Here is a 9,815-nt window from a genome sequence, read left to right as displayed (position 1 = left end):
ACTGGAAGAAATTATTGAATCATGCAGATGGACACTATGGTACCCTTGGCACAATGGGTATATGCATTAACTGAGCAAAGGTCATGTGTTCAGTCAGGGAACACACATTGCTTTGGATCAAAACATCTGCCAGATGTCTAAATGTAAAGTAAATGTAAACTAATGATGATGATAAACTCATGGTTAATCTAATAAATAATTGTTTATCATATCTGTGTAAGGTTTGCGCAAAAGCTATTTTTGTCTGTGATGTTTAGTCTAATTGAGCATTTAAAAAAGATCCCTGCTGAAAAAAACAGCATACCAGCAAGACCAGCGTATGTTGTGTTTTGCTAGTGAACACCAGCTAAACCAGCAAAAAACCAGCACCAGCATTAGCATCGGCTAAACCAGCTCCAAACCAGCACCAGCATCCCAAGCTGGTCATACCAGGAAGACCAGCATATGTTGTGTTTTGGTGCTGGTATTCTGGTGACCACCAGCTAAACCAGCATAGACTAGCATAATTCCCATGCTGGTCCATGCTGGTTTGATGCTGTTTTTTCAGCAGTGATCCCTTATACTGTATGCTTTAAAAGACGTTCATCAAAGCTTATAAAACCATCAATCAAATATAATGAGATAAAGACGGTGACATAAGAGATGTGTAAAGAAACATACATATGGGTGATTCTCGCGAAATTAGACTTATGAGGTGTCATGAAACATTTTGATAAAAAAAAGTAAATGCAAAGTAAGAGTATCAAAAGCATACAGTTACAAACATCTCTTCATGTACTATTTTGCAAATGATTTTAAATGACATCATACAAACCAATTTTTTTCCACATTTAAGGGGAAAATTTTCATTACCGAAACGTGTCCATGACTGGATTTGTGTTCTTTGACATGGAAATATTTATAATAAAAAAATAAAAATTAAAAGCTTCAGTGCATGTTATACTATAAACATTTACAGTAAAGAAACATGTGGTATTTGGTGATCATTGGTAAATGTAGAGACAATAATGAGTAATATAAATGTGTCCAAGACCAATTTTCTCATCCTCCACAACAATTTTCAATCATTGTTTAAGCCCTCAAGGAACTAAAAAAATTGACTGTGACACTCAAGATGGCTGCCAGGTAAGCAGTTCTTATTTTTCTCTCCAGTTAAAAGTATAAATTTTGTTTGTCATAGTACCTAGACAACTTTTTAGTTCTCATTCCCAAACCATGAGTTTTTAAATGCATATATTTAATGTTATATCATGTTGCGGTACTGATAATTTTTTATAATGATAATCAAAAAAAAAAATTTAAAAAATTTTATAGGAAATATTTTTAAATCCTCTAAAAATAATGGTTATAGTAAGTTCAGACCTTAATCTTATATGTGCAAAAAAAATTGGCTTCAATGGATTTTAAAAAAATCTGATGCTGGACACCTTCCAAATCTGGATTTCGTGAGAATCACAAATATTTGTTCGGCATTCACCGTATAAAAAACAATGACACATTTGACAGGCAACAAAATACGTGTTACTTAAAAGGTTTATTTGATTTGTGGAAAATTGTTGACACTTTGGTCTTCTTAAGAAACAAAAGCTCCTCAAGTTTTTGGTCAACTGCAATGACTACAGTATACAATACAGAAAGTTTGCAGCAGTATTGCTGTGGTCTTCAACAGTGTGTAAACTACATACATCGTGGTAAACATAAACTCAAATAACGCTGGTTTACTCAGTGGCCTACAGTGTATCAGCATCAGCTCTATCGACAGACCTTTCTAACGTGGCAATGCAAATAAAAGGCACTTTAAAGCTGTTCTTTTAAAATTTCAACAGAAACAAGAAAAAAGGAATCTTCTTCTAATTCTTCCTCTTTATTCTATACCAGCGTTCAGCTCTCTGGTGCCTTTTGTGCTCAGATGCAGCTCATTCCATGTCATTTTGGCTGGACTCATTGATAACCTGCAGAATGACAGGTCAAAGGTCATCGCCTATATATGAATACTCAAAATTATCTCTGGTCGTGCATGTTACTTACATGTCCGTCTCTTGTCTCGATGGTCTTGATCACCACCTTAGGCTTAGGCAAGTTGTCACTGAAAGGTTTGGTCTCCTTCATAGACTCTAGAATATTAACCCATACATAAAAATTTACAACGCAATACCTCAAACTTGAATAAAAAGACAGCATTTAATGTACACAATGTGCATGATTAAAGCTGCAATCTGTAACTTTAATCCTTAACCATGGCTTAGAATGGTAAACCTGTAAAAATGATTTATACGTTTTATTATACGCAATTTCACAGAAAATGTCAGTAATTTTTAAAACAAACGTAAACATAAGTAGGTAAAGTTATTGCAGTTGTCTGCTTCAAACAGAGATGGCGATAGAGAGGCGAAAGTTACAGATTGTAGCTTTAAATGGTTAGTTGCATTGTATTTCCAAGCCCACTGTTTCAGACGGCATATAAAAATCTTTTCACATCTCTTTTCTATATAATTTAGTTATCTTTTCAAGCTCAGCAAACTCTTTACTATATCGCTTTAAACAACACAACACCATAATGCTTCTCAATTCTTCATAAGGACGTAGTACAACTAAAACATGCTGTACCTCGCATGGTTAATGACGAGATGTTGGGCATAGGCATGGTGATCCTAGAGACCAACAAAGAGAAATGGTCTTTAAAATTCTCTTAAATTAATTTTAATGGTAGTAACATGACAATCCAATAAGCAATAAAAAATATTTGAGTAAAAAAATTCACCTGCTCTCCTCGCCCTCTAGCAGCTTCCTATAGGTGGCGATCTCAATGTCCAGGGCCATTTTGACATTCAGCAGATCCTGGTATTCACGAAGATGACGAGCCATCTCATCCTTCATGTTTCGAATGTCGCTCTCTAGACGTGCGATGGCGTCCTGGTATCCGGATGCCTCGTTGTTAAAGCTCTCCTCCATCTCTCTCATCTGACGCTCCATGGACTCATTCTGAGAAGATTTAGGAAGTCTAGGGAGTCGTACAATACGAAGCTTTTAAAAAATGGCTCCTGTACTTACGGTTCCTTTAAGAGCTTCTATGTCACAGGTGAGAGATTGGAGTTGACGACGGTAGTCATTGGCCTCTTGCTTGGCCACACGAATGGCATCGTTGTTACGAGCAGCAGCTTCGGACAGATCCGCAAACTATGTGAAAGAAAAGAAGCTGAGATGAAGGGTTGCAATCCATGCTTAGATTAATTTAATCCATTGCACTGGCTTTTAGTTTAACAACTCTCACTTTGAATGACAAATGTGACTTTGTTCATTTTGTTTGAAGATCTCATTAGCACGATCAATACTGTTACAAAGAAGCAGATGGTCTCTGAATCTACATAAGCCTCTGTGTCAACCATCTGCTGCATCTTAAGATGCTTCTGAAGATGTTTTAAAGATTCTTAGATGGTTGGTACATGCAACAAAGCAAATTGTCTACATTTTGGAACATTTTTGTTCCAAAATGGAACATTTTTGCTCATAGTTTAGGAAACTTAATGGAGTTGTCAGATGTATTGCATCCTCTTCGTCTCAAATCTGGTCATGGATTTGATTGAGAATGTTTGGGTTTCTATATTCTTTGACTTTTGCACAGCTTGAGATATAATTTAACCTCAAGATGAAAATTACGCTGATAGACAGACCTTAGATTTATACCAGTCCTCAGATTCCTGGAGGTTTCTCGCAGCCAGAGTCTCGTACTGAACGCGAACATCTTTAAGTGCGGCGGTGAGGTCAGGCTTGGCCACTTCCATATCAATCTGCACATGCTGCTCCTGGATCTGCATTTGCAGGTCGGCCATTTCCTGTGGAAATACGATACAAAAAACGGATAAAGGAATTTATGAGTCTCACACTGTATATTGCATCTGATCACTTTTTATTCGATTGCAAGAATAACATATCTGATTATACTACTAAAAATAAAGGTACTCAAAAGGTTTTCAGGCTGTAGAACCTTTTAAATCCATATAACCTTTCTGATGCACAAAAAGATGAAAAATGATCCTACAGACTATAAAAAGATAACTAAAAATATTGACTTTTTAGGGTGGAACCAGAAATAGTTCTTCTATGGCATCGCCGTAAAGAACAATTTTAGCAGCTTTATTTTTAGAAGCTCTATTATTTGATTCTGAAACAACACTGTAAAAACTGTTACTTGGATCTAACTCATTAAGGCAACATTTTCCAACTACTTTTTGTAAGTTTATTGAACTTACTGATATTTTGAGTGAGGACAACTTAATAATATGGATTAATATGGACTTCAATGAATGCGGAAATATTAAGTAGCATTTTAAGAAAAAGCAAATACATTAAGTACAACCAATGAAAAAAATATCAGCATATTATAAAATCATTAGTTTCAACACAAAATTATTAAGTTAATTTCCTTCTTACAAATTTAAGTGGATTATACATGATAAAATGAAGTTGAATTTACTCAATGATGTGTTCATTTAGAATTACTTAAATTATTCAAATTATTATGTTATTTTAACTCATATTTTGATTAAAAAAATAAACATTTTAACACAGTTTACTCATTTTATTTTTGTTAAATCTACTAAGGCACAAAAAACACTTTTTACAATGAATGTTCTTTTCTGTATTCTATTAGTAACACATTTTTTTACTGTCGTTGTGGTGGAAAGACGTACCGGTCCTGCCAAATGGGAGTTGTTTAACAAGACAATAGTGTCAGTCTGCCAAAATAATTGTACTTTAGTTGTTAAAAAGATACCTCATCGTGGAGTTTCTTTAAGAAAGCAATCTCCTCCTCCAAGGACTCAACCTTTCTCTCCAGATCCAGACGAGCAAGAGAGGCGTTGTCAACATCCTATGGGCAAAACTTAAAATTTAAATTTCAGTTCTGTGTGTGTGTGTAAATGTAAGAGGTTTCCTCATTCAAATAAATCCATGCATGCCATTCATACTATTATCACACTGTAAAAAGCAGCATTTTGTCAAATCGATTTGTTAAGTTAAAGTAACATAAATTATAAGTTAAACCATTTCAACTTGTTTTTATAAGTTATAAAAAACTTAAAATAGTAGATTGAATTGACTTGCAAAACCAAGTTGTTTTAACTTCATGCAGCATTTTTTTTACAGTGATATCCCAGACAGCAGACAACTTTGGACCAAATCTGCTCCAGATCCACACTGGAGCCGCTGACTTTGGTGCGGATCCGGCCTGGAGTCGTCTGCTGTCTGGGATGTGTTTTGTGATTTATTGTTTTCTACACAAAATCGTCATACATAGTGTAATTCTTTACATTTTGTGAACAATAATCTTGATATCTATAATATTATTGACGGTCATGTCAAAGATTAAAATTAATGTTAAATCAAACTTTGATGCTCCTATATTATCTCATATGAATTATGAGACTTTATCCTAAATTTGACAGAAGGGTCACTTATTACATTTCCTTTACAACCTACAACTTCCTTTTCTCAAAGCCTTCTTTTATTTCTTTGTACTAAACAAATCACATTATGTGTAAATGATTTTGAATAACAATAGCTTGCCTGCTGCTAGTTGTTTGTAGAGCTACATCTGGTGATGGCAGATGCATTATAATGCACACACACACCCCACTCCCACCTCTCTGTAGTCAATGTCCAGCATGTCTCCTAACACTGACCCCTCCCTATCGTACAACAGTTCGCTTTGTCATGAATCGCCAGACAAAGCTCTTTGTTAAGATGTGTGTGTCCAACCCTGGTACCACATCGAATGGCAGCTTGACCACACCGACCCTGTCATTTACAGGTGTTTAAGATGTCCATATTTGGTTGTGACAAGCAAATACGTATTGGTAAACTAGATGATCAGCTTTAGTATCAGCGTCCAATTTAGAAACAAGCAATTTATCTGAATATTTACAAGGGTTTAATCTCTGCAAGTCCTAAATGAAGATGCACACACAAACCTGTCTGAAACTCCGTAGGGTGTTCTCAGCATCCTCCTTTTGAAGCATCTCTTCTTGAAGCCTGAAAATGATGGGAGTTTTATTGCAGAGCCACACCCTTTACACAACCAAGCCCACGCAGAAATCAATGCATTCCCACATCTCACCAGGAAAGCAATTACAGTTCATTCCCTTATTGTTTATATAAAACTAAGACTTAGTTTTTATAGTTGCTTTTATTTAATTGACTTTATACAAGATCTGCTTTTACTGAACTTAATAACAGTGGGAATCAACTATAATCAAGTTGTTTAATAAATTAACAAATAATAACTCAATCACAAATTATTGTGCAATTAAAAAATGACAATTAAATATAAGGACTTTATAAAGCTCTAATGTATGCATATATTTTCTTGTATAAATGCCTATTTGAATGCCTTATTTTAGGCTATTTGTTTAATTACATTTAATGATAAAATTATAAATGACAATGTAATTTTTGAATTTCTTAACAAATGCACTACTAAATGCTATTTGCAGCGATCCCACAGAACAACAAACTTTTGGTGTCCCAAACAAAGAACCATTCGGTCAAATAGGTTCTTAAAATAATATTTTCCTTCTTACTTTTTTATAATTAACCTTTTTATAAATTACCTTTTAACATTTTCCTACTATGCAGGTACGAGAAAGGTTCTGCAGATGTTAAAGGTTCTTTATGGAACCAAACAACCCAAAATGTTTTTTATGGAATCGTTTAGCACATTCATTTTTAGTTGAGAAAGTACTTGGTGTACCAATTTTTCAGATATGAAATATTTTAAACACTTTTGCCTGTTTGCACATTGCTTCAAACGTATACCTTTCTTTAAGGCGCTGGATGTCCTCGCCCATATTGTCCCGCTCCACTTCCACCCTTGTCTTGTCGTTGGAGAGCTGGTCCACTTGTTTTCTCAACTCTCTCATCTCATCCTCGTACAGGTCTCCGATCCTGGACTTACCCTGACCCTTCAACTGATCCAGCTCCGCCATCAAGATCTTATTCTGCTGCTCCAGAAACCTCACTTTCTCTATGTAACTTGCGAACCGGTCGTTGAGGTGCTGCATCTCCGCTTTCTCATTGGTTCGGTTGGTTCTAAACTCGGTGTTGATGGCGTCAGCGACCCCGAAATCCAGAGTATCGGTGGCGAGCCTGGGCATGGGCGCGCTGGTGCGCATTCGTGAGCTCCTTTGAGTGTAGACGGATGGAGGCGCGGAGAACGCGCTGTAGGAGACGCGCGAGGTTGAGGATGCGCGGACAGGGCTGCTGTACTGATAACTTGACCGAGTCATCGCGGGACGTTCTCCACCGAAGATCCTTTGATAAGAAGAAGAGGTTGATCGGCTTGCCATCTTATAATCCTTTAGTTTTAGGGATTTCTTGAAGTCAGCGTTTACTTTCACTTTGAATATCAACTACTGCGCACCGAAGACCCTCAGCTTGTCCTGCCCAACCGAGACCACTGCGGAGGTTCTGCTTGAATTTATAGTCCACTCCCTATGCAAATGACATAACGGTGCAGAGGGATTTCAGTGACGTAGGAGTAGTCTGGGCGGCGAAGGGGTGTCTGCCCTCTTCACAGCCGCAAGTAGGCTACTGTTTATTTATTAAGGTTACAGTTTTTATGTGTTTACTGTCAAATAATCATGAAGTTTTTTTCAGCCAATTTTAAATTAATTAATTAAATGCTAAAATAAAAAATTAAATCGCAAAATATGTCCCAAATTTATAAAATAAAATGCTAAAATAAAAATTAAAACATTCAATTAAAGGTGATAATGCATCTTTCCTGCCAAATTGACATTTAATTTTCAATACAATCTCGTGGCAAGACTGCCAATATTAAAATTCAAAAGGCTTTTTATGCATGGCCAAGCAATAATAGGGACCAAATTAAAATGTTAAGTTCAGTTTTAATTTTATGTCCTCTTTTATTTAACTTTCATTATTTTCATACTTTCTTAAATAATGCAATACATAAAAACGAATATTTTTAAATACATTTTTATTATAATATGATGTAATAATTGTTAAGAATGATAATGTGCACTTAAAAAAAAAAAATCTAAATTAAGTTTTTAACTAAATTCATTAGGAGCATAGTCATATAATCCAACCAATCAGCGTGAAGAGCCATCCCTCACCTCTGTCCCATGACAGCTTTTGCAGCATCCCTTCTACACCCCTTCGCCTTTCCCTCGGACAGCACGACAAATTTGCTTTATTATCACAGGGTTGTTCATAAATATATTTACATATAGTATATGCATTTTATTTTGTTATCGTGTTTAGCAAAAGAAAATTAAATACATGTACATACGTAAAATAATAATATCAATCTAAATGTGCATCTCAGACAAACAGGAAACAACAAACTCTAAACCAAATTATAATACATAAATAAATTACCCACAGTAATATTTATTTCTTACCCACACACATAATATTATTATTAATGTGTTTGTTGTTGTTTTTGCTGTTAAAGGACAAGTTTGGTATTTTAGACTTAAAGCCCTGTTTTCAGATTGTTTATGGTGAAATAGAATGGTTTTGACTGAAATTTCGACATCTGCGGCTGCCCTGAGAATTTTCGCGTGTTTGTGTTTCAGCTTCTACCTTTACAATGGGTTTAATGGTGCACTGGAACAATCCTTCCTAAAATGCATTAAACTTTCGTTTACAAAGACGTGAAACTCACCGAGTGGTCAGGGGTGTTCACTGATATGCTCACACAAAAATCGCTACAAAAGATGCTTTCCAACAGTTGTTTTAGCATTCGTTGTTAACTTGTGGACCTATTTTTCCAAACACCTCACACCCGTACATTCTTCCGCTTAGAGCTTGAATAATAGACACTCCAGCCCAGGTGGTGGCGCTAATCCGCCATTGCCAATTGCAAGAATAGAAACAAAGTTCCCGGCGCGGAGTAATACAGTACCTTACAGGACATCTAATACAAGTCAATGGAGTTGGTAAAAACTACGATAAAACCTGTTGGAATGCGTCTTTTGGAGCGATTTTTGTGTGAGCATACCAGTGAACACCCGTGACCACTCGGTGAGTTTCACGTCTTTGTAAACGAAAGTTTAATGCATTTTAGGAAGTATTGTTCCAGTGCACCATTAAACCCATTGTAAAGATAGGAGCTGAAACACAAACACGCGAAAATTCTCAGGGCAGCCGCAAATGTCGAAATTTCAGTCAAAACCATTCTATTTCACCATAAACAATCTGAAAACAGGGCTTTAAGTCTAAAATACCGAACTTGTCCTTTAATTAAAAAATGATTGTAAATATGCGACTACAAGAAACGGAACCGTTTTACTGTGCTTGTTTCCACACGGTCTTGTATTATTAAACTCTCACGTGTCTTGCGGCTGAAGCGCATTCAATCACTGTAAACATAATCCAAAAATTAAACGAAGACATGGATAGACTGCGTGTTTTGGAGTTATACAGCGGAATAGGAGGAATGCATTATGCTCTGAAGGGTACAGTCACATTTTGTTTATTGTCAGCTTTACTGTTGCTTAGCAGCTAACGTTATGCCTGACAGCTGAGAGTCCACACGTTAAAGTCTTTAGTAACTTTTTAACCCAGAAACTCGGTTAAAAAAATAAGCTATTGGGTCATGGAAACTCTCCCTCTGTCTTTCTTTTCTTTGCACGTCCCCACAGGTGTCACTGTTCCCTTATTGAAAAGTATTGAAATATTACAGGATCAAATCCAGATAATATCTGTTACTTCCTGTGTGTTGGACGACAAATCTCATATCTACATTTTAAGATAAAAGACTGACAAATGTTACATTTGTGTTTTTAGAG

General features: G+C 35.9%; 2 protein-coding genes across 2 annotated transcripts in view; one reads left to right on the top strand and one right to left on the bottom strand.

Annotated features, from left to right (window-relative positions):
* Positions 1–1,515: 1,515 nt before the first annotated feature.
* On the bottom strand, positions 1,516–7,464 carry vim (vimentin). The gene is made up of 9 exons (XM_065258543.1): positions 6,814–7,464; positions 5,970–6,030; positions 4,775–4,870; positions 3,672–3,833; positions 3,052–3,177; positions 2,762–2,982; positions 2,608–2,651; positions 2,029–2,114; positions 1,516–1,952 (listed from the first exon to the last, which is right to left on the bottom strand). Exons 1-9 carry the CDS (start codon positions 7,341–7,343, stop codon positions 1,917–1,919), a joined length of 1,362 nt encoding a protein of 453 aa, XP_065114615.1. The 5' UTR covers positions 7,344–7,464; the 3' UTR covers positions 1,516–1,916.
* A 1,896-nt stretch (positions 7,465–9,360) lies between these two features.
* The window catches only part of trdmt1 (tRNA aspartic acid methyltransferase 1), a 10,704-nt gene continuing 10,249 nt past the window's right edge, over positions 9,361–9,815 (top strand). The window contains exons 1-2 of the mRNA XM_073813109.1: positions 9,361–9,482; positions 9,553–9,561. Coding sequence (XP_073669210.1) covers positions 9,419–9,482; positions 9,553–9,561 — 73 coding nt within the window. The 5' untranslated portion in view covers positions 9,361–9,418. The remainder of the gene's footprint in view (positions 9,483–9,552; positions 9,562–9,815) is intronic.

Source organism: Paramisgurnus dabryanus, chromosome 22 (assembly GCF_030506205.2).
Source record: "Paramisgurnus dabryanus chromosome 22, PD_genome_1.1, whole genome shotgun sequence".
Classification (NCBI taxonomy): domain Eukaryota; kingdom Metazoa; phylum Chordata; class Actinopteri; order Cypriniformes; family Cobitidae; genus Paramisgurnus; species Paramisgurnus dabryanus.
Note: the sequence above shows the minus strand (reverse complement) of the source record. Positions and strands in the feature narration are given on the sequence as shown.